Source organism: Pseudonaja textilis, chromosome Z, assembly GCF_049901715.1.
Source record: "Pseudonaja textilis isolate UNSWEBS1 chromosome Z, rPseTex1.2, whole genome shotgun sequence".
Lineage (NCBI taxonomy): Eukaryota > Metazoa > Chordata > Lepidosauria > Squamata > Elapidae > Pseudonaja > Pseudonaja textilis.
Window position 1 is genome coordinate 63,754,979 of NC_142008.1, and position 25,393 is coordinate 63,780,371.

General features: G+C 38.9%; 1 protein-coding gene across 6 annotated transcripts in view; it reads left to right on the forward strand.

The window, feature by feature from the left end:
* BBS9 (Bardet-Biedl syndrome 9) overlaps nt 1-25,393 on the forward strand; it is a 365,750-nt gene that overhangs the window by 160,535 nt on the left and 179,822 nt on the right. For all 6 annotated transcript variants that reach the window (XM_087917940.1, XM_087917939.1, XM_087917936.1 and 3 more), the window contains 2 exons: nt 7,592-7,764; nt 8,437-8,589. In XM_087917940.1, the coding sequence (XP_087774066.1) occupies nt 7,592-7,764; nt 8,437-8,589 (326 nt within the window). The remainder of the gene's footprint in view (nt 1-7,591; nt 7,765-8,436; nt 8,590-25,393) is intronic.

The window sequence follows — 25,393 nt, forward strand, 5'->3', positions numbered from 1 at the left end:
CATGTTTGTGTCCTTTCCCCATTCCCATTGAGTAGGTGGATCAGGGCATGCATCGCACAGGCCTACAAAGCCAGAGCCCTTCCAGTACCCCAGGGCCTAACGGCACACTCTACTAGGAGTGCCTCAACTTCAGCTGCCTGGGCCACCTAGATACCCCTAGAAGAGATTTGCAGAACGACTATGTGGATCTCCCTGTCTCTGTTCATCAGACATTACTGTCTGGACTGCTATGTCTCAATGAGTGCAGCCTTTGGCAGATGGGTTGTTGCCTTTGTCAGTGTTTGGGTGGGTATTTTTTTCCAGTTCCTGCTTTAGGTATATTTGTGTTAGTTGTCATACTAAATATATTTTTCAACCACCTCCTCCAATTTTTCTCTTCCCTTTCAAATCCCTCCATCTGTATTAAGTTCTAACTTCACACTACAGTATTTAACTGTTTTTTCTTATATCAGTCCTATATCAACTGTATCAACTATCCAATAACTTATATTAGTAATAGAACCAATCTAGTAATAGATCCAAACTAATATCAAGTATTCAGTATTACGTTGTTATATCAACAATATCAACAATCAGTATATAATGATTAATTTTAACAGATTTGATTAATCAACTTTACTAAGAATATAATATATAATTTGCATTTGTATAATTATATCAATCTGAATTATCCAATATATGCAGAGACTTAGAGATGAGCAAAATCTTAAATTTATCTATATATGCAGTAATTTAAAAGTCAACAAACCAAAGCAAAAGACAGAGGCTTTAACATAAAGGAAAAAGAAACCAAGTATCCTTTTTTGTAAACTTGTTACAGTTTCTCTTCAGCTCAGTGGCCAGCAGATGTCTCTCACGAAGCGCTACAATGTCTTTTGGTCAACTTCAAAACTGCTGTCTCACTGTCTTTGTATCATCCATTTTAGTTAGTTCCAAGTTTCTTTTTCCAAAGAGTTCAGAACAGTTCAAAAAGATGTATAGAACAAAAATCAAGAAAATCCAATTTCGTCACAGTATTCGATCACAATTATCAATTCTCTCTCAAGCTTTTAGATCCAATCTATTTAGTTCTAATCCCTTCTGCTTTCTCCGCTTTATAATCCCCACAGGGCTCACACCAAATCAACACTTGACCCTCTCAAAAGACACTGTTCTCCAAGTTAAATCCAAAGTTCCCTTCTTGCTTTAATTCCAGGCATCAATCTAATCGTTTCTTTCTTTTTTCACAGCCTTATTTACTGATCTTCTCCCATTCTATTCTCTAGATCTTTTTTTTCCTGTGGCTTCCCTATCTTCTTCCGATCTCTTTGCCCTCCATTAAATTTGCCGCTCCTTCCGTTCTTAACTAGGGGTGGCTCTTAATGCTGGGTTTTCTCTATACAATTTGCTTTTGGTGCCCCTTTTTGTTTACTCACTTTGAAGTTATTAAGGCTGTCCATTTAGTATGTACCTTCGTTCCACTATTTCACTGATAGTATGACCATCTGTCAGCTTCTATGGATGGTCTGCCAATCGTCCTTCCTCCGTTTGCTTGATCCCGGTTCTCTGTGCTCTCCCACACGATCCATCGCCCGTGTAGGTTCTTTGGCACCCCTACACTTCAGAAACCCTACGAGCCTCCTTTTGACCCTGAAAGGTCCTGCAAAATGAAGTTCTGAAGATGGTGCTTTGCAGAGAAATCTGCTTGCATGTCTTCTCTCCCAGACAGCTGGCTCCGCCCCATCTGTTTCCTTTTTTAATGTTAATATTAATTGTTAAATCTCCATTTATCATTATTTTACCAGATTGCTTATGGTATATTGCCTTGATTGCTTTAATAAATCTTTCCCCAAAACCCATTTGTTCCATTTGTAATATCGTAAACTGTCAATTTACATTATCAAAGGCTCTTTACATATCTAAAAATACCAAGGAGATTTGCTTCTCTGGATGTGTTTCATAATATTCCAATGTATTCAGAATTATTCTCATATCTTTAATTTGCCTCTTAGACAGAAATCCATTTTGATCAGTATGTATAAAGTTATTCAGATATCTTTTAAGTCTTTCTGCCATTATTGAGGCAAAGATTTTATAATCTGCAATTAGCAGGGATATAGGTCTATAGCTTTTTATTTGTTGTAGGTCAATATCCTCTTTAGGTGTAAGAGCAATATAAGCCTCTGTCCATGAGTTAGGCATTTAGTTTTTGACTAAACCTCATTCATTACTTCAAGCATTGAAGTACTTAAAGATCCCTGGTAGCCCATCAGGGTCCGGAGCCTTTCCAGTATTTTGTCTGTATAGTGCCTCTGTCAGTTCCATCATTGTTATTTTCCCTTCTAACATTATTTTAATATCTTCAGGTATTTGGGATAGCTCTGCTTTTTGCAAATGTTAACTTTTTCTTTTTCAATATTTTCTTGATTATATAATTTCTCGTAGTACTTCTGTACTATCTCTTTCTTTTTTTTATTTCTATTGCAAACCATTTCTTGATCATCTATAAGTTGTATTATCTTTTTTCATTTCTCTCTCCTTTTTCAGTTTATATGCCAGCCATCTGCCTGGTTTGTTTGCATTTTCAAAGAAATTCTGTTTAGCACTCCTAATTTTTTGAGCTAATTCTTCTTTTTCCATCAACCCCATTTTATGTTTAATTATTTCCATTTGACTGTTAATATTCCTTTTTTGTGGATATTTTTGTAGTTCTTTCTTGAGTTTTCTATAGTTTTCATCTAACATTTGTTGCATTTGTCTTTTTTTAGTATTTCTTCTCGTGTAGTCTATAATGAAACCTCTGACATAGGCCTTCACGGTACCCATAAGTTTTGTAGTGAAGTTTCCTCCCTGTTGTTTCCTTTAAAGAAAAAAGCCAGTTCTTTTGTGTATATTCTTTTTCTTTCAATATTGCATTGTTCAAGGTCCATCTTGATCTTTTCCTTTGTCCCTGGCATTTGACCCATATTGGATTATGATCCGCAAGAACTTGCTTCTGTATTTACTTCTTGTATATTAAAGATTAGTTCTGTTGACATCCAAATCATATCTATTCTTGACCATGATAAATGTCTAGTGGAGTAGAATGTATATTGTCTATTCTTAGCATTCATTTGTCTCCAAACATCTTGAATGCTTAATTCTTTTACCATCTTGAAGAAGGATTTCGGAAGTATCTTTCTATTTTGTTTATTAACTTCCTATGTTTTATAGTCCAACTTTGTGTCCACTATCGCATTAAAATTTCCCAAGATGCATATATTGTTGTATTCCAGTTCTATTATTTTCTTATGTAGTTTCTTGTAGAATTCTTCTTGCTTTTCATTGGGAGCATAAATTGCTACTAAGAGCATCTTTACATTATTGTCAATTATTTCCACCATTAATATTCTTCCTTCTTAATCTGTAAAAGTTAGTTCAGCTTTAATTGTATTTTTTTTATATATAAGACCACTCCTCTTTTTTTTGTGCCAATGATGTAAATAAATTCCCAATTTTAGAGTGTTTCAGTACTTAAACATGTTGTTTTTTTATGTGAACTTCTTGCAAGCAGATTATATCTAATTTTAATTGTTCTAATTTGTGATTTTTTTTCTCCTTTTGATGGCCAAATTCAATCCATTTATACTAATTGTAATCAGTTTCTTTTCTTCCACTGTTCATACTTTTCATACTGTTCATACTGTAGGGTTTATTGCTCTCGTTGTTCTTTGCTCTCTTACTTCTTTGAATGCCACCCTTCCACCTACTGCTCCCTCTTCAGATGTCTTTTCATCCCGTGTTTCCTTATCTCTTGTTTCAACCATCTCCTCTTGAAATTTAAATATTTCTTCCTCTCGTATCCTCTCTTCTTCTTTTCCTTGAAAGTATTCTCCATAAAATAGTTCTGCTTTCTCTATTGAATCCAATCTATGTTGTTGCTCTTGCCAAGTAAATATGAGATCCTCTGAAATCAACCATCTGTTGTTCATTCCAGGGATGGGATTCATTTTTTTAACAACTGGTTCTGTGGGTGTGACTTAGTTGGTAGGTGTGGCTTGGTGGTCATGTGACTGGGTGGGCATGGCTAACTTGACATCACTCATGTCAAGGGGTGCTTCTACTCACTTGGCCTCTCATGACAGTCATAAGTGTGAAAAATGGTCATAAGTCACTTTTTCAGTGCCATTGTAACTTTGAATGGTCACTAAATGAACTGTTGTAAGTCAAGGATTACCTGTAAAAAATACGAAAAGCTTCTTTGCTTGCAAAACTACCCTAAATACCAATCATTAGATTAAAAATACCTGCAAGCCAGAGTTACAAATCAGGCAGGGTGCCAGAGCACCTTGAGGAATGAAAATAGTTAAAATACAGTGATAACTATCAAGCAGCCAACTCTTGCTCATAAAGTGAAACTCTTTAGCAGAGAGGACATTTAAGCTCTTGAGAAAAAGCACACCTAGGAAAAGCAATCCTTAGATCCATGTGCACCACTTAAAGATACCAGCTGGTTTCATTCACCTCATAAGATATCCTAAGGAAATCATCCAGATTTAAGAAAAGGTCACATGCCCCCCAGAAAGACAGTAAATAATCAGTGCCAAGCTTGTATCCTGCCTCTTGGAAGCATACCCCAAAATCACAGTGCCAGATACCACTAAAGCAGTGAACGAAGACCCCCTCCCCAGATAGAAAAAGAAACCATGAGGCAGGAAAAAATTCAAACACAATACAAATTATTAAATCACAACAGTAGCTGTTGCTTGTGGAAGCTGAATAGGGAAAATTCCCATCAATAAATTCCCATCAATAAATACAGGATTAAAGCTCACCAAGTACAGAATTAACCTTCACCAAAAACCAGTTTTAGACCAAAACTCAGAAAGGGTATGTAAACTCATGTTTGAATATCAATCTTTCTAGCTAGCCAAAAAGACTTGCTGAATTTCACTCATCTTGGTTCCATGTCATTAAAAGCTTCTTTCTGACAGCTCTGCTTCATTATTCAATTATTTCTTCGAACTGCTGATTGTCCAGGGAAGTATTTCCTCCCAACAGCAGTGTAAATATCTTAAAACAACCCTTCCCTTTAAGAAAGTCAAGCCCCAGAAGCTCCAGAGACAGGAAGTCTAGGTTTACTGGCAAGAATGTAATATGAGTGGAAAAAAACAAAAGGAGATTGCTTCTAATTACCGGTTCTCCTAACTGCTTCAAAAGTTAACAAGGGGTTCTATAGAACCGGTAGAATCCCACCCCTTGTTCAGTCCCTTCTTTATTAAATTTTTTGTCAATAATTGGTATTCTTCTCATTTCTCTCACTTTTCTTGGTACTTGTTTTAGGACCATAATCTCCTTTCCTTTGTATTTCAATGGGTCATCTCTTGCACTTTGTAATATTTGTGTTTTGATTGCTTTCTTAGTAAATCTTACATGGACTTCTCTAGGTAGTTTATTTCTCATTGCATATCTTGTAAAGACTCGATACACTTCATCTATTCCATCCATCATTTTCTCTTTGGATATCTCCAAGGCTCCTGCCAGCACTTCTATCATTATTTCAGCAAGGTTTTCTCCCTTCTCTTCCTTGATATTTTGAAATCTGAGATAAAAATCTGCCTGGTCCATCTCCCAGGCCAACATTCCAGTTCCTTTGTCGTTTTCCACAACTGACAGTCTGCTGTCAATTTCTCCAATTTTTTTATAACTCTGGTCACCTTTTTCTCCTATCTTTTGAAATCTTTCTTCATTTTTCATCATCATTTGTTGTATATTGTCTTTTTTCTCATCTGTCTTCTCTGTTCTGTCCTCTATTCTTTGTATTGCTTGCATTATCACTTATAATGTGACCTCCTTTTCTTTCTCCTTCTCTCTCTCTTTCTCCTGATGCAACATAGTGTGTATTGACAGCTGACCACTGAGTGGAGAAGAGGAAGTTCCAATTGCATGCAGATCCAATCAATCGATTACAAAAATCAAGAATGGAAAAGAGAAAAAATGCCACAGTCTTCAAGTTCTTCTTAACCTCAGTCCAATTGAAAAGGGAAAGAAGATTTAAAAGAGTTAAAAATAAAAATAAAAATAATGATGAAGACCATGAAGAAAACCCAATTCCATAAAAACATATAAAAATTTAAAAAAGAATAAAAATGTTTAAAAATGTAAAAGTAATCCACCAATAGTGTTAAAGAGGGAATAGAAAAACCAAAAACCCCAAAAGGACAAAGTTTATATTCTAATACTAGAGCCAAAACCAAATTAAAGGCTTAGGAAAAGGCCGGAAAAATTAGGCCCAGAATATCCACCAACTATCAAAGTGGAGTGAAAAGAATAGAAAACAACAACTGAAGTTTAAAAATGTCAAAAAGTAAATCACTGCCACCAAACAATGTCCAAGGCACACTATCAAAGTCCAGCAAAGTATATCCAAAATCACAGTGAGTTCTTTTCTTTCAATTTCAATCTCTAGCTGTTTAGTTTATTTTACAGGAGTAGCACCTGCATAAACATTTCTTCAGTGCTCAGCTCTCTTTCTTCTCTTGATGTAAACAATCTGTGGTTGGGAAAATTTTCTTATGGTTCAATCGTTCAGTTCCATCAGAAGGATTTTGTAAAGCCTTTGGGTGGCAGTGTTACTTTACTTTGCTTAACTTTCACTCCTTCTTTACAATGTAACTAAGACAAGAAAAAGTTTCTAATGCAAAAGATTCCCTTTCAAAGAGAAAAAAGAAAACTAACAAAGTATCCAATTTCTCCCTTTAAAATAAATATTAGTATTTGTCTTTTATTAATTGTAATTAAAAAGTCCAGTCCAGGTTAAAAAAATCCTTTTTAAAATGTGATAAAAAGTTCTCTAATTAATTTTACAAAAGATTTACTTTCGCCGCTATTTCCTCTTCAGTCTTTTATATTCTTAAATTCTTCCCTCCCTTAGGGTGCTCTCTTGTCAAAAAGAAAAAAGTTAAAATCTTACGCAAAGCCAACACTCTTTCTTTCCCCTTTTTCCGTTCTGGAGCTCTCCCAACTTTTTAGCAGCTTCAATGGGCACTTTCCTCTGCAGCCGAATTAGAGAGTTTTTCTGGATCAACCAGGGACTTTGCAATGTCCTTGGGATCTACAGTCTGCATTCTCCTCGATCATCGTCTCTACGTGACGGTTTAGGTACAAATGGACCATCCAGCTGCAAGGATATCAGCACCAATCTCGGAGCTCAGAGATCGTTCATCGTACTGTCATGATGTCAGCCCCGCCCTCAAGACATTTGCACTCTTTACGTGGCCCTTTCAAATCTAGCAAGATCAGTGCATATGAATTATAAATGTTACTCAGTATATTTTAATGCTTCTATTTCAGCACCCAATTGAGTTTAATAGCCCATTATTTCAAGTTTTAATATGTTTTAATTACAACTATGAATTGAACACATTTTTTATTAATACATTCGTGTAAACTGTTATAAATTAGAATTTCAGTGAAATGTGAAGCAGTTGTGAGAAAAGGATTATGTAGTTAAGGATAACAATTATAATATTCAACTTATAGTATTTGTTGCATCAATAAAACACTACTTTAATAATTAATACCACTTACAGATGAAATGCAAATAATTTTTGCCTTTATTTTTATTTTGAAGAGCGTTACAGAATTCAGTGTGATCAACTAGAAGACATTTGGCTAATTACAAAAGAACTCACTCTTCGTCTTGAGCAACATTTTGGGAGGCAAAATTGTAAAGATTTTGTATGTACTTTTTCTGGTCCAATCCCTTTACAAGACTATTTTGATATAATTGATCACCATTTTGAGGTATGCTCATAAATATATATTACTTATGACTTTATCAATGTTTATAATTTCTTCAATTGTTGTAATGACTTCTAATTTTTATTAGAATGATTTCAGATTTATTACAAAGAATGCTGTGGTTTTCTAAGAATTTGCTGTTTATTTTTGTTTTCCTGTTAGAATGATCTTTGAGAGCAGGAATGCACACCAAAATACTCGATAAAGTACCTTTTGAATTGCTAAATGGCAAATTAATTATAGAAAACTTTAAAATATTAAATATGTCTGTGGGATTAAATCCCAAGTATGCTTGCTTGCTTCTGAAAAAATAAATATGAACTTTTATGTAGTGAGTTTTAACATTTAGCTATCCTCTTTGTAAAGATATTGTACAATACTACATTTAAAAATGTAATGGTTATTCAAGGAAGGCTGGAATGGTACCTTGTAATATGCTACTGCTATGAAAACCATAACATTATTTTGTATTACCTTGGATTCAACAATTATTTTTTAGTTTCAGTAATAACTGGCATTCATTTAGTCCATTAATATATTTCATGATGAGTGTATAATTTTAAACTTTCATAATGACAATATAAAAGCAATAATTGGATTTGTGCAGTAAATGTAGCACCATATATTTTGTGCTCTAGAATACCATTAACTCTTTCTTTGATTCCTTAATTATAGCTGCGTTTGAATGCTATGAAGTATGAGCAACTATTAGCTGAAAGAGCCATACAATTTAGAGCTATTGAACGGTGTTTACTGACAAGGTTTAAAGATAAAACTCCGGCTCCACTTCAACATCTGGATACCTTGTTAGAAGGAACATACAGACAAGTCAGTATATCTTCCTTGTTACGTTTATCATTAAACAATAATTTGTTTAACCTACTATTCCCTGCAACTTTCCAGATGATCTGCAATAGTTTTGTTTGATCTTGTAACATAGGATTAGTACTCAGAAGTCTCATGAACTTTGACAGTGCCTCATTCTTTCCAAGCTGGTGATGTGAAAATATTTTATTGTTCAGAACTTGTGTAAACATTTACATATACTGTAAACTGATGGAATAGTTTAACTGCTGTAATATTTACAACAAAATAATTTGAGACTAGCAGTCTCCTTTTACAAATGTGTTTACATTCTGGGTGTTTCAAGGGCTATAGTTAAAGTAATTGAAAGCAAACTGGCTGGTATTCTCTTGCAATAGGTATAGTTTGATTTATTATCTCAGCCATGCATTACTTTAAAAAAGAATGCCATCAGACAGACGGTAGATCTTTCACAGAACATGCTTGGGTCTGTCTAAGAAATACATGGTACGGTATAAGAATAGAAACCATGATTCAACAGCATAACACTATTATAATGGAGGCTCTATAAGTCATTGATATAAGAGTGATTGATGAGTTAGTCTTCTATGCATATATCTAGTCCATTCTTCAATGTGCTTATCTCATTTGGGGCCTAAATATACTATTAATTATGTAGTGTCTATGTGTGTGTCTGTGTGAGTGTATGTATTCTTTGTTTTATTTCTCTAACTGAAATGATGGGATCTTTTCTAAACTCTTTTTCAATTTATCTGTTTTCTCCTACATATGTCCTAATAATTTATGTATATGTATAAAATATTTAGGATATTGAAGCTCATATAAGCAGTTACTAGAGTTCTTTGTCTTGCTAAAATACAGAAAGTTTTATGAATAAGATTGAATATGCTAGTTGAAGAAACAAACGGCAAACCATATAGCTTTCACTAAAACAGACACAAGGAACCTTTTTGTGATCAAGGGTATATTACATTTTAATGCAAGAATGTCTGCTGATTGGCTGTTCACTGTAGTCTTTTTCATAAACCCGAATTTTACGAAGCCAGTGTGGTTGCTGCTATACATTCATTGCTTATAAGAATTTATAGTTATATGCACAATTTAAATAAATCTAATAAGCAATCACTTTTGTGCAGAGGTGGGCTGTATTTTCATTGACAAGGGGTTTGCTGGTTGTGAGTGCGCACAATTTGGGACTGAAATGCAGCTTCAAACAGGCAGCTAATCGACTCAGGCAGCTCTGGTGAGTACAGCAGGGCGGCATGGAACCCACCTAGGCAGTCTGGGCGAGGGAAAAGTTAGTTATTTAGGGAAAGCATAGCACAAAGGCGGGTGGGCGGTCCCAGCCAGAGATCACAGCTAAGGGTTCTCCCAAACCTCACTGACCATTCAGCAGCCCACTACTTCTTTTGTGGCTATCTAAAGAGAACTGAATACTAATTATATTTTACACATAAACATATTTTAGTATATCATTATTAAAACAGTTACTGCCAAGAATGGTTGCATCCCTGTCCTGATTGCAGATCAAATGCCTAAAAAGAACAGGAGTCAATAGAAACATTAGGTGCTTTATGGAAAGATCAGTGGCACAATAGAAGATATAGATGCTGGTCAATGGTGATACATTGGAGAGGTTAATATCAAGAAGAATCATTCAAGAAGACTCACTTGCATTTGTCATTGCATTGATTTCTTGGTCAACAAGTATTGAACAGTCTCTGGGCAGGGCTATCAAATGTCGAAAACACCTTCAAAACAATCCTATCTACACGGACGAACTGAAGCTGCATGGAAAAGCACCATCTTGTACAAACTTAGCACGCTCACCTCTCCTAGAAGAATGAAATATTTTAGGAAATATTTAAAAAGGCAGAATATTATATTTCTCTAAAGGAGAAACATGCTCTTGTAGAGCAGTCCCCACCTTTCTTAATAGCCCCAACAGGACTGAGCCAGCCTATTTACAAGACAAAAGGCCTTCAACCTCAGGGTGATGGTATTAGCCCTCACTCAAGATCCATACCAGGACAAAGCCATTAAGACACAATAGGAATAGGAAATAGGAAAAAATTGTAATGTATAAAGATATTTTAAATGAGAAAGGGGAACTTAAAACTAAACTGGAATTACAAAATGAAGGTGTGGTCCTAGCATGGTGGCCACATTTACAGATACAATCAAGATATTTGAAAGATGTTAAAATGTATGATTTTTATAAAGAACCAACAGCACTATTAGGAACAGACAAAAAATTAATAAAGAAAATATATAGTTATTTATTAAGCCTTAAAATGGGAGATGAACAAGTGAAAGAAACAATGATAGTATGGGCGAAAAACTTTGGATATGTAATAGAATTAGACAAATGGCAAAAACTCTGGGATAGAAATTATAAATTGGCAAAAGTAACAACGTACAAGGAAAACTTATATAAAATATTTTACATTTGCTACCGGCAAGACTAGCAAAGATGTTTTAAAACATGTCCACCAAATGTTGGAAATGAACTACACACCAGGCTCTTATTACCATATGTGGTGGGCATGTCCAAAGGCAAAAAATTTTTGCATGAAAATATATACATGGGCTAGAGAAAATGATAAAACAACATATAGACCTAAAACCAGAAATATTTTTGTTAGTTATACTGCCAGAAAAATATGATAAAGGGAAGGTATATATAATATTACATGTTTTGACAGAAGTGAGAATTATATTTGCACAATATTGGAAAAATGAGGAAACACTTGCAGATGAAAATATAATCAGAAAAATATTAGACTCTGCAGAAATGTATAGGTGAACATTAAAGATAAAGGACAAAGAAGACAGAATACTTTTTAACTTGGGTTTTGTTTTCCCATTGGCTACATAATAAAGGTAGAAATTAGTAATTGGAAGAATATCATTATATAAGTAAAGACAGGTGTTATATAAGTAAAGACCGGTGTTACTACCGGTTCAGTGATTACGTTTTACGTGATTTATGATACACCAGCCATGAAGATCCTCCAGTTGAAGAATGTGATTTATGACACACCCAGGGGGAGGGGGCAAACAGGGCATAGGTGCACCGTAAATTACATGAGGCAAAGCTGGCTTCATTAGGATAATTAGGAGCCGACATGTTGCTCCTAATAAATAATTGGATTTATTTCGAAGTTTGGCTCAAGGCTCATGATTTTATTAGGGCTTCCATCTGAACCCTGACCCTGGTCTTTGTCTATTAAATTGTCTACTATTTCAATGTCTGGTTAATTATCTAATGCCTGCCTTTCCTTCTGGGTCTGGAACTCCCACAGATTCTTAGATCTATTATTTTTCACAATCTTCTGTGGAAATTCCTTGATGGCTGGCTGGAGATTTCTGGGAGTTAAAGTCCATACATTTTCAGCTGAGAGACACTGATCTACCCCTTGGGTTCTATCTAGTGTGGTAAATCTCTGCTTCTGTGGATCTGGTGCTTAGTGCCTGTTCTTGTGCTGTTATGATCAGTAATCAGTGCTGCCTTTTACACACACACACCATATCAGGAATTATAAAAATGATGATTTCTCACTCACTTTCTCACTTTCTTTACTAGTAGTAGAAACAAAATAAGTAGCCATAAATGTCACTTAAAGTTATCCGAAATACCAAACATAAGATTAAAAATACCTACAAGCCAGAGTTACAAATCAGGCAGGGTGCCAGCATGTTGAGGAATTAAAATAGTTAAAATGCAATAATTATCAGCAGCCAACTCTTGCTCATAAAATGAAACTCTTTAGCAGAGAAGTCATTTAAACTCTCCAGAAAAAGCACACCTAGGAAAAGCAATCCTTAGATCCATTTACACCACTTAAAGATACCAGCTGGTCTCACTCACTTCACAAGATATCCTAAGGAAATCATCCAGATTTAAGAAAAGGTCACATGCCCCCCAGAAAGGCAGTAAAAAAATCAGTGCCAAAGTTGCATCCAGCCGCTTGGAAGTACACCCCAAAAGGACAGTTCCAGGAACCACTAAAGCAGTGAATGAAGACCTCCTCCCCAGATAAAAAAAGAAACCATCAGGCAGGAATCAACCATTCAAACACAATACAAATTATTAAATCACAATAGTAGCTGTTGCTTGTTAAACCAATTACCAGACAAATAGACACAGGAACTAGCCAGATTTCTCAACCCAGTTTCTTTTCAGGAACAGAGATTAACCTTTTTCCTTCCAAACAAAGCTGAATAGGGAAAATTATTTCATCAATAAACACAGGATTAAATGTCACCAAGGACAGAATTAAACTTCATCAAAAACCAGGTTCAGATGAAAACTCAGAAAGGGTATGTAAACTCACTTTTGATTGTCAATCTTTCTAGCTAGCCAAGAAGCCTTCCTAATTGTAATTCATCTTGATTCCCTGACATTAAAAGCTTCTTTCTGGCAGCTCTGCTTCATTATTCAATTATTTCTTCAAAGTGCTGATCCCGGCTGGAAGAACTACAAAAGGGGAGCATTTCCTCCCAACAGCAGTGTAAAAAGCTTAAAACAACCCTTTCCCAGCAAAGGAAAAAAAAAACTTTGGAGACAGGAAGTCTAGGCTTACTCCCAAGAGTGTAATAACAGTTAATGCCCTGTAAGCAGGGCATAAAGATTATGCTAGAAACAACACCAGAATATTTCCTTCCTGCCTTCCTGACAGGATTAGCCCTGTAAAGTGAAAAAAAAACAAAATATTTCTTCCAACAACCGGTTCTTCAAACTGCTTAGAAAGTTAACAACAGGTTCTAGCGAATAGGTGAGAACTGGTAGAATCCCACCCCTGCTCTGTGAGAATAAAGGACATGATTCATTGTCATTATTTTTCTGATCTTTTTATCCATTGAATAAGAAGACCAGAAAAATAATGTGCTTGAATCCTGTCCACTATTCCAGCTGTCTATTTAATTATTGGAATTACCCAGGTATTTCCTCCATTGAGTTTGGACTTTAACATCTTCTTCACCCTCTAATCTTTTTCTTGACTCCAGTGGCCCTGATATTGTGAGCTTGAAGGATACCCAGGTATTTGTAGTAATCATCTTCAGCCAGACCATTAATATTATTTTAATGGCTTCTTGGTTCTTTCAATTTTCATTATTTTTCCTTGTTTGATAGTGAGTATGGCACATTTCTCCAATCCAAACTCCATTGCAATATCTTGACTATATATACAGATGATGGTTAGCAGTTATTCTACCATGTTTCCCCATGTTTCTTTTACCATAAGATCTGGTCTTATTTTCTTTTGGGTTTGAAAATAAGGAAAATAAGGACTTGAGCTTATTTTCGGCGGGGGGGTGTCTTATTTTTTTCCAGTGTAGGAGGCAGTGAGCATGGGGGCCGACAGGAGTGGGAGCATAACTACCGCTGACCCCACCCTGTCTGTCTCAATGTCTGCTTGCCTGCGGCTGCAATGGGCCAAGTGTACCAGGTACCGGTGTACCAGGATCAGTGTAGCTGTAAGCCCAGCACCTGCAACGTCGAATAGGTGTGGGGGCAGGCATTCAGCAGCCCAAAGGCGGCAGGTGAGGTGGCACAGGCTACCTGGCTCCATCGGCAGCGTTCGTGAAGGCACCCTGGCAAGTCGAAGGTGGTACAGAGGTTTTCAATCTAGGAGCACTCACCCCATGCCAGGCAGGAGCAGCCCAGCAGGGTTGCTGAGAACATTACTGCCAAGAGGATGAAGAGTCCCTGCAAGGCCAGCAGCAGCAAGGACATCCACCTGGTGGCCAGCACGACACCCACCACAGCCGAGAGAGAGAGAGAGAGAGGTGGGGTCAGGGAGAGAGAAATCTGATCCAACCTCAGAGAGTTATACCAGGGCTGACAACAGCAGATTAACAGATTAACAGAGTTGGAAGGGACCTTGTATCTAATCCAACCCCCCACTTAAGCAGGAGACCCTACACCATTTCTGACAAATGGCAGCCCAATCTCTTCTTGAAATTCTCAAGTGATGGAAGGTCCCACAACTTCTGAAGGCAAGTTATTCTATTGCTTGATTGTTCTTACTGTCAGAAAATTTCTCCTTATTCCCAGGTTAAATCTCTCCTTGTTCAGTTTCCATCCATTGGAAACTGGTTGTCCACTAAGACTCCAAGATACCTCTTACAGTTACTGCTATTAAGCCTGGTTTCACCCAATCTATAGGTGTATGTTTGGTTTTTCTTGCCTAAGTGTAGAACTTTACTTTTCTCGACATTGAATTTCATTTTGTTAGATAGGGCAGAGTGTTCGAGTCTTTCAAGATCTATCTGGATCTTGAGCTTTATCTTCTTGGGTATTAGTTATTCCTGCCAGCTTAGTATCATCTGCAAATTTGGTAAGTTCTCCTTCTATTCCCTCATCTATGTTCTTTATGAAGATATTGAAGAGTACTGGGCCTAAGACAGAATCTTGTGGCACCCCACTGCTTACTTTCCTCCATGTAGACTTAGACTGATTAAGGACTACTTGTTGAGTATGATTTGTCAGCCAATTGTGAATCCATCTGGAGGTGATGCTAGCATCCCCTTTGCAAGCAGAAAAAGCTTTGTCTCCCTCTGGGCGAAAAGTGTGTAGCAGAGCCAGGCAGAGGTGGAGGCAATCTCAACATGCCACCCATTCTGTCCCACCATCTCTTGGCTTGTATGCAGCCACATCGAATAGACACCTGCATCAGGCGTTGGGATTGCCTGCCTCCCCGATCTCCCATGCATGTGCCTGCTGCTACTGCCACCGTGCAAGCCTCCCTGAATCTCCTGTGAGTCAGACAACTATGCAGCATGTCTGAATTGCCTGCCTTCTCCCCCCTGCTTCTGCCTCCGTATTTGGAATTAATGGTATTTGTGCTTTGCCAAGGGGCCAGCAGGCTGTGGCCAGACACCATTGGTTCCCCACCCACTCACTGTCTTTTCCACATCCATCCCTCTCGGGGTTATTTTTGGGGTAAGACTTATATTAGACCTAACCCTCCCAAAAAACAAACTAGGACTTATTTTGGGGGGTGGATCTTATTTGGGGGGAAACAAAGTATTTCAAATGGTGTTTTTTCATACAGCTTCAGATCATTCATATAAAGAAGACGGGATAGCATGGCAGATATTTTTGATGTTCGATAGCCTGGGTTATTCAATATTGTTGACATAGGAAACAGTCCATTGACAAATACAGTAACCAAATCATTCAAATCTAAATGTAATTATCACTTTATGTTCCAGATAACTAGGGGCTCTCATTTCTGAGACATTTACTCAAATTATATTCTTACCTTGAACTCCAATTTTGTCTCAAGTTCAAAGTGTGATTATGCTGTTGCAGCCATTTTTGCTTCTCAGCTTGCCACAGAACAGGAGGGGGGAAGATTAGATTAGGAATGCCAGTTTCAAGGAACAACAAGAAATTATTCCATAGGAACCAAAGTCATCTCTAACAATACCCAGACACCTAATTGGATAATGTGACTGGCACTAATTGGAAGGAGGGGAGGAACTATTCTTCAACTATGCAAAAAGTGGTGGGACGGAATGGGTGGCATGTTGAGATCGCCTCCACCTCTGCCTGGCTCTATGGAAGTGGCAGAGTGGAATGGGCGAATGATGGTGCTGCTGGCTTAAGTGGCCCTGCCAGCCCTGATGCCCTTGTTGCATCTAGGGCCGAGTCCGTTGGCTTCTGTCAGGGCTGCTGGTATCCAGCAAGGGCCCTGCCTTTGCCCAATTCTGGCCCAAGACAAGGAGCTGTAAGACTGTTCTGAGCCACCAGTCTGTCTGCATGCTGCACTAGTTGGCTACCACCACAACTGGCGGTGAATGGCGCCCAGCCCTTCCCATACTCTCCTGTACCTGGCTGGGTTCAGGACACTGGGGTGCTCCCACCCCATGAATCCTTCGCCAATGAAAGCTACATTTGACTGAAAAAATAACTTTTTTCCAAAACCAGGTGTCGGCATACCTGGACTGATAGGCTTTGGCTTACCCCGACAAGGTGACAATGGTAAATGCCATTGTCACTAACATTAAGCAGGAAGCAGCAGATTTGGTGACGGAGCTTCACAATGAAGAGGCGCCAGAATTAGGGAATCCTGGTGCTTTCCTGGCAGAGCTCAGAGCCAGGTTTGAGGATGACACCCAAGTCCAGTGGGCAGAGTCACACCAATAGGCAAGGAAATCAACTGGTAATGGAGTTTGTGAGTTCTGGCGGATCACAGGGAAACTCGGGCATCAGCCAGAGCAGCTGCTGGTCTACCATTGTCATCATGGATTGTAGCTGGATGACAAACTGTACTCAATGAGGTGTCCTTAATGTTACCATATGCACATGGAGAGATGTAAGCAATGGGGGTACCACAAGGCTCCATCTTAGATCCAGTACTCTAAATGATTTAGATGAGGGGATAGAAGGGGAGCTCATCAAATTTGCAGATGACACTTAACTGCCAGGAATAGCCAACACCCTTGAAGACAAGCGAAGGATCTAAAAAAATGTTGACCAAGTTGAACAATGGGCTCTAGCCAACAAAATGAATGTTAATGTGGAGAAAAGCAAAGTTTTACATTTAGGCAGGATAAATCAAAGGTATAAGTACAGATTAGGTGAGACCTGGTTCAAAAAACAGTAATTGTGAGTATTCAGGGGCTGCCACAAAGAAGAGGCAGTCAAATTATACAAAGCATCAGAGAGTAGGACAAGAAACAATGATTGGAAACTAATCAAAGAGAGAAGCAACCTGGAATTAAGGAGAAATTCCTAACAGTGAGGACTATTAACTAGTGAAATAGCTTGTTTTCAGAAATTGTGGGCACTCTATCACTGGAAGTTTTTAAGAAGAAACTAGACAGTCACTTATCTGAAATAGTATAGGTTCTCCTACTTGAGCAGGAAGCTAGACTAGAAGATCTCCAAGGTCCCTTCTATTCAATTCTATTTGATTCTATTTTAGAGATGGCTTGAATCGGGAGTTGTATCACACCTGCCTACCCAGGAAATACCTGACTGGATTTGTGACTGTATTGACTAGCGCCGGTGGTGGAGCTTGAAATAAAAGAAGACAAGAGGCATGGGGGGAGTGAAAGCCCGCCATAAAAGAGGCAGGAGTGGCACTCATTGAGAAGGATACCACTGTCTGCATTGACTCCAGCCTTCCAGAAGCCCCAAGATGCAAATCCGGTTTGTGCTTCCAGTGTGGCCAGGAAGTCCAGCAAATAGCTGTATGTCTGGCACCAGCCCCCAAGGCAACTTTAAAAGCTCCAATCCCTCCCAAACATAAAACTCTCCAAAAAATGTGTCAGAGAAACAGAAAAGAGAGTTAATGATAGACTAGATACCCAGATCACAAAGAAAATGAAATATTTGGGGATTCAGTTAATGGCTAGATGTGGAAAGAATTAAGGAAGATAACTATTATAAATTGAAACAACAAATTAAGTCAGATTTGGAAAAATGGGGTAACATGCAACATGTCCTGTTCTGCCTGCCGCAATACAAAAGCAATCAGGAGGTAATGAATGCAATCATCCCCATGAAGCAGCGAGTGGCACAAGACAGCAGGTGAGAAAAAAGCTGTCAGATTCCAGATTGCATTGACAGGAACTATGAACCAATGAGGAAATTATGAACCAATACCTGGTTTGGAGCCCATGGGGAGGGAGCTAATCTTGAGGGGATAAGTTATATGTCCCTAGCAGCCTGTGAGTACAGATTCTGAAACGGAACCATGATACCAAGCAAGCTGGCCACTTCGGATTCTTAATGACTTTACATTAGCCAAACGATAGTTTTGGTGACCAGGAATGAAGAAGGACATAGAGAGCTATGTAAAGAGTTGTACAGTGTATACGGCTATGAAAAAAAGATGGGCGGTTTGCAACAAGTGGTGGAGCCAATACTAACTTGGGAAGAAATAGACATGGATTTTATATTTGAACTCTCAGAAAGTGGGAAAAATACTGTAATTTGGACAGTAATTGATTTGTTCTCCAAGCAAGCTCACTTCATAGCTTGCTCAAGCCTCCCATCAGTCCAGAAATTGGCTAAGTTGTTCCGGCAGCACATCTACCAGCTACATGGGGTGCTGAAATGAATTATCAGGGAGGTCCAAATCAAAGTCAAATTTTGGAGGAAGTTCATAAAGCTAATAGGTCATCCCAGGGACTCAGCTCAGCTTTTCATCCAAGTATGAATGGGGCTCTGAACGTACTAACGAAATGGTGGAACGATACCTGCATTGCTATGTCAACCATCTAACTGGACAGAAATCCTGCCAGTTGCTGAAGTGGCCTACAATAATGCTGTACATAGCAGAATGGGACCTATTCCTTTTAAGAAGCAATGGGAATAGAATTTGTGCACATGCCAGAATACCCTAGGGAACCCTCCATGTCAGTAAGTTTAACTGGATGGGTAGGTTTCTTCCCAAGTGCCTGGGGAAACATGAAGAAAGCATTAGCTAAAGCAACTGAGAGTCAAAAAAAATCCAGGCAGACAAGAAGCAATTGCACCAAGGGAAATTCTATATAGGGGACAAAATTCTATATAGGGAACAAAATGTATCTATCTACAAAGCATCTTAAATTAAGGCTACCCTGGTCATAAACCCAGTCACAGTGGAACTCAAGCTACCCTGAATATTGGGAAACGCGCACCCAGTGTTTAATTGTAGTTTGCTTAAGCCAGTGGTGGGATCAAGGCTAAGACCAATGGTGAAAGAGGCTCCAGGTCCCATAATAGTGCGGGATGAAATGCATTATGAAGTTAAACAAGTGTTGGATTCATACTATATAAGGGGAAACTCCAGTACTTTGTACAATGGAAGGATTACTCAATGTCAGAAGCATGGTGGGTTAAAGCCCAGAATATGAAGGCAAACTGGGTCATAAGGAGATTCCATGAAAAATATTCCAAAAATGCTGGGCCCCTTTCCTAGTGGGGTTGGGGACCCCTGATGTAATTAATATGGGTGTCGGGTTCCAGTTCCGACAACGTCTGTGACAATGGGTTTACTATTTTCCAGGTACCTTCCACATGCTAGGGGAGTCCGACTTAAGTTCAAAGTTTGATTATGCGGTTACAGCCATTTTTGCTTCTTAGCTCGCCACAAAATTGGGGTGGGGGGAGGAAAGATTAGGTTTGGAGTTCCAGGCGACAGCAAGAATTCATCCCATGGGAACCAAGGTCATCTAACCATATGGATGACATAGACTTGGACAGGTTTCTATAACAATACCCAGACACCTAATTGGACAATATGACCTGCACATTGAGGAGGGAAGGGACTATTCTTTATGCGAAAAACATGGGAATTAAGTGGAACTGGTTTTGCTTTCAATATGTGCTGAAATGATGTATTCAGTAAAGTTTTGCATAAAGAGATTGGATCGTCTCAATAGTGCTTGCAGGCTTGGTTTGGGTTTGTCAGTCAGGACATTGACATTTTGCTTATTAGATCTTTGTCTAGACTGTGGCTCTTTCTCCTGTCTCTCAAGCTTATTGTAATGGATTGTATCAAAGAAGGGGTGGTAATGTGATAATGTATTAGATTATAATGAAGTGGCAATTTTCCAGGAAGGAGGGAGCATATTTCAAGGAGTAGGAGAAGACAAGAGAAAGCACAACTTGGAGCTGGAATCGAGATACTGGAAAATATTTAAGATACCCAGTACCTATAATCACCCAAGATATATCGGTTAGGGTGAGTGTAGTATAGGTTTAGCCTGGCAAGATTTGTCTATTGGATATAAGCAGATAAAATACTGAACTTTTGATCTATGTTGTCCTTGGGCATAGCCTGATAGTTATACTTATATCCATTAATATTAGAACATAACCCTTTTCTTGATAAATTATAACAATATTTGATGTTGATGCCACTACCAAATGAACCATATCCAACATATGATATTTAATGGGTCTATGTTCACATGGAGGAAAATATAAAGTAGGGATTCCAAAATTTTATCCTGGCCCCAGTACTCTTTATCATCTACATAAGACATTGGTGGGGGGGAGTTAAAGTGATGTCCAGAAAATTTGCCAGGCCCAAAGCAGACGACGAGCAGGTAATTAATATTTCAGAAGACAACTTAAGATTTCAAAAGATCTTGATAAGTTTGAACTGGATCCCTCCAATAAAATGTTGTTCAGTGGTGAGAAATGTAAAGTTCTGCATTTAGGCAGAAAAAGCCAATAGCCAGCTTAACAATAATACTTGCAAGAAAGATCTGGGAATTTTTGTAGACCACAGATTAAACATTAGCCAGCAATGTGCTATAATTGCCAAAAGAACCAATGTAGTTTTGGATTGAATCAGTAGTACCATATGACCTACCCCCAAAATTAGCCCTAATGGTATCATCAGCAGAGGGTGGGATGGTGGGCATGGACAGCTGATGTTGCTCACATTGGGTGTGGGGGGAGGAAGATTTCTTCAAAAAAAAAAACCCCTTTCTTTTCTCCCTGAGCAATTGCCACTTGGTTCTTTCAGCAAAAGCAGAAGGGGCTGAAAGGGAAGAAGCTGTCCGTTCTTCCCTGGATTGATTTCAAAGGTTGTTGTCAGCTCCAAGGCCTGGGTGCTTGCCCTGCTGCACCTGCTGCTTCTTGGGGGCCTGATGGCATCTGGGCCAGGCTGCTCTTCAGCCAGACCAAGAGGCATTGGCAGGAGTGGCTCCTCACAATGTCTATACTGCTGTTGCACAACCTGCCACTGCGCTGCCTGACCCCGGCTCTGGCTGCTGCCCTGCTGCTGCTCTCATGGTCCCTGCTGGCCAAACTCTCAGTCCGCCCTGGCCTCTGCAAGCCCAGCTGCTGGCCCTGCTGCTGCTGGGACACTTTTCGGCCATGGCAGGTGCCGTACTGGCTATGGAACAGCTGCCCCTACTGCTACTGCTGACCTCAAGGGGGCTCTTTACCCTCCTTGCTAGGTGGCTCCTGCCTGGCACAGAGCGAATCGCCTCAGATCTATGACCTTAGGAAAATAAGGCTAGCCTGTACCACCTGACTGTGTGTCCGGGGGTGCATGTATGTGACTGGCATCAGAAAAGAAGCTCCAGGTATCCCCCTCCTTTCATCCCGAGCGGGAAGAGCTGCACAGTGAGGGACTGCCAGTCAGTCTGCTCTGTAAACAGCACCTTCACTGGCTTCTCCCCTTCAGTTGCGCCACCATCATTCTGGGAGAGAGTGTGTGAGCCAGCCAAAAAGCCCTGCCTTCAGCACCCTCACACCAACATGCCCTGGCCGCTTTCGATGGCTACCTCACCTGTGGTTGCTCTGCTGTGCCTCACCTTTTTCCCAGCCCAGCTTGCTCTTTCGGTTAGAAATTTGATCGCGCCAGCCAAAAAGCCCTGCCTTCGGCACACTTGCACTGATATATGTGCACCATTGTTTTGTGTATTGTCAAGCATTGTGCCGAGGGAGGTCCATGCTTTCTCCTTCCATTCTTCCCTCCCCTCCAGCTGCTCCATTTCAGCTTACACAGACAACCATCTGCCAGGACTGGAGGGTCTGTCACAGGGCATGATCAAACTTCCAGTCCCAACTGTTACCAGTTATGACAGCACTGTACAAGGGGGATTTACGATCAGTCCTTGAGCTTTTAGTAATCAAGCATTCTGCAGTCACATGATCATCATTTGTGATTTTTCCTGATGATAAACCCTTGGAGGAAGACAAATGGAGGCATGTCACACATAGAAGGAAACACAATAATCAAAGAAAGAAGCAGCACATATCTAACAAACCCCTGCTGCCCAGTCTAACCCAATCAGAAGCATCTCCATTAAAACTGAGCAACAGATTTTCCCCCCAGTTGAAAATACTCAGACCCACAACGTCCCCCTCAAAGAAAACATGCAAAAAAAAAGGCATCATCCAACATCTCTAAAAAAAGTCACATCAAACTCACCTGGGATAAACAGAAAAGCATCCCAGACTGCACCCCCTAAAAAAGGAATGTGAGTGTTCATGATAGGAGATTTTATTCTCAAAGGAACAAGACCAGCCATCTGCATACTGGACATGCCTTCTAGAGAGGTATGTTATCTCCCTGGAGCAAAAATCAAAGATGTGGCTGATAAACTAACCAAAATAATTAGGCCCACAGACTACTACCCTTTCCTACTACTACATGTAGAGACAAATGACACAAAAAAGGACTTGAAAACAATATTGAGTGATTATGAGCAGCTAGGCAAGAAAGACTTAGATGATCAAGTCGTTTTTTCATCTATACTGCCAACGAAAGGACAACATCCAGTAACAGAACAGAGAATTTTAGAAGTGAACTACTGGCTAAAGGGTTGGTGTCACCAAAAAAACTTTGGGTTCCTGGACCATGGTCTATATAATCTCCATGATGGGCTTCTGGCAAGGGGTGGTTTGCACCTCACAAAGAGTGGGAAGAATGTTTTCAGAAAGTGACTGGCTCAACTTATCAGGAGGGCTTTAAACTAAAATTGAGTGGTGGGTGACCAATCCTTAGGATCTTCAGGACCTAATGCCAAGCAAAAACCCTACAAAGAAAATCAAATAATGTATAAGGAGGGATGGGAAGGAAGACAAACACAAACACCAAAAAGGAGACATAGGAAGCATAAAGATCTCAAGTGCCTATATACAAATGCACAAAGTCTGGGGGTAAAACAGGGTGAACTTGAACTATTAATACGTGAATGTAGATATGATATAGTTGGAATAACAGAAACCTGGTGGGATGAAACCCATGACTGGAACATACTGATAGAAGGATACAAACTCTTCCCAAAAAAACAAGCCCCGTGAAAGAGGAACTGGAGTTGCACTGTATATAAAGGACCACTATATTGCTACAGATATGCATGAAACTAAAGATGAAAACCTCCTTTATATTGGGTCAATATAAAAGGAAAAAAGAATGATATGGCCATAGGTGTATATTATAGGCCACCTAATCAAACAGAAAAAATAGTTGTCCTTTTTGCCAACCAACTAACAAATATATATAGGAAACACATTACAATAGTAATTACCCTGATATCAATTGGAAAACCTTGGATGAGAATGACCATGTCATACCTTGGATGAGAGTGACCATGTTATAATTCAACATAACACAAACACAAGCAATTGAACATAATGACACCAGACTCTTAGATTTTAAATTCAGAGAGAACTTGGGAAAGATTCTTTGGATGAAAATCCTAAAGGGGAAAACAACTCAGGAATCTTGGGAAACTCTAAAAACTCTAAAAAGTATGGTCAAAAAAGCCCAGACCAGCATATTACCACTGAGAAAGAAAAACAAGAAATCCTGCACAGAGATCTCTCTGACAAATTGAAAGACAAAAAGGACAAGTACAAAAAATGGAAAGAGGGACACACAACTAAGGCAAAATATCAGCAGATACACAGAATCTGCAAAGACAAAGTCTAGAAAGCAAAGGCTCAGAATGAACAAAGACTTGCAAAAAAAGTCAAAGATAATAATAAAAAAAGAGTTTCTTCCAACATAACAAGAAAAAAGCCAAGAAACAGTCTGTTCACTAAGGAGAGAAGACGGCAAGGAAACAACAGACTGACCAGAGAGAAAGCAGAGCTGCTTAACTCATTCTTTGCATCGGTCTTCACGCAAAAAGAAACTATAGCCCAACCTACCAAAAACAAAAGTCTAAAAGACAGATTAGAAATAACATTTAAAATAGGCAAAAAATAGTAAGAGAACACCTGTCTGATCTTGATGAACACAAATCACCGGGACCTGACAGATTACATCCCAGAGTTTTAAAGGAGCTGGCAGAGATCATATCATAAACACTAACCACAAAAATCCTGGAGCCTGGGGAACTACCAGAGGACTGGAAAAGAGCTGATGTGGTTACCATCTTCAAAAAAGGGAAAAAAACAGATCCAGGAAACTACAGACCCAATCAGCCAAACATAAATATCCAGAAAGATATTGGAAAAGATAATTAAAAAAAACAGATCTGCCAACATCAAGAAACAACTAAAATAATAACTAGCAGTCAGCATGGTTTGTTAAAAACAGATCATGCCAAACCAATCTTATTTCATTCTTCAACTTAGTGACTAAATTATACATCAGCGAAATACTGTGGACATAATATATTTAGATTTCAGCAAGGCATTCTACAAAGTAGACCACAACCTACTTCTTGGTAAGCTAGAAAAACATGGCATAGATAGCATCACCACAAGATCGATTCACGACTGGCTGACAAATCATGCTCAACGAGTAGTCCTTAATGGGTCTAAGTCTACATGGAGGGAAGTAAGCAGTGGGGTGCCACAAGATCCCATCTTAGGCCCATTACTCTTCAAAATCTTCATTAAATCTTCATGTCTTAAATGAGGGAATAGAAGGGGAATGTACCAAATTGCAGATGATACGAAGTTGGCAGGAATAGCTAATACCCAAGAAGATAGACTCAAGATCCAGATGGATCTTGACAGACTCGAACACTGGGCTGTATCTAACAAAATGAAATTCACTGTAGAGAAAAGTAAAGTACTACACTTACACAAGAAAAAACCAAAAGTATACATATAGACTGGGTGTAACCAGGCTTAATAGCAGTAACTCTGAGAGGGATCTTGGAGTCTTAGTGGACAACCAGTTAAATATGAGCCAGCAATTGCAACAGCAGCCAAAAAAGCTAATGCAATCCTAATTTCATTAATAGAGGGATACAATCAAGATCAAGTGAGGTACTAATACCACTCTATAAATCCTTAGTAAGACCACACCTAGAGTACTGCATCCAGTTTTGGTCACCACACTATAAAAAATATATTGGGACTCTAGAAAGAGTGCAGAGAAGT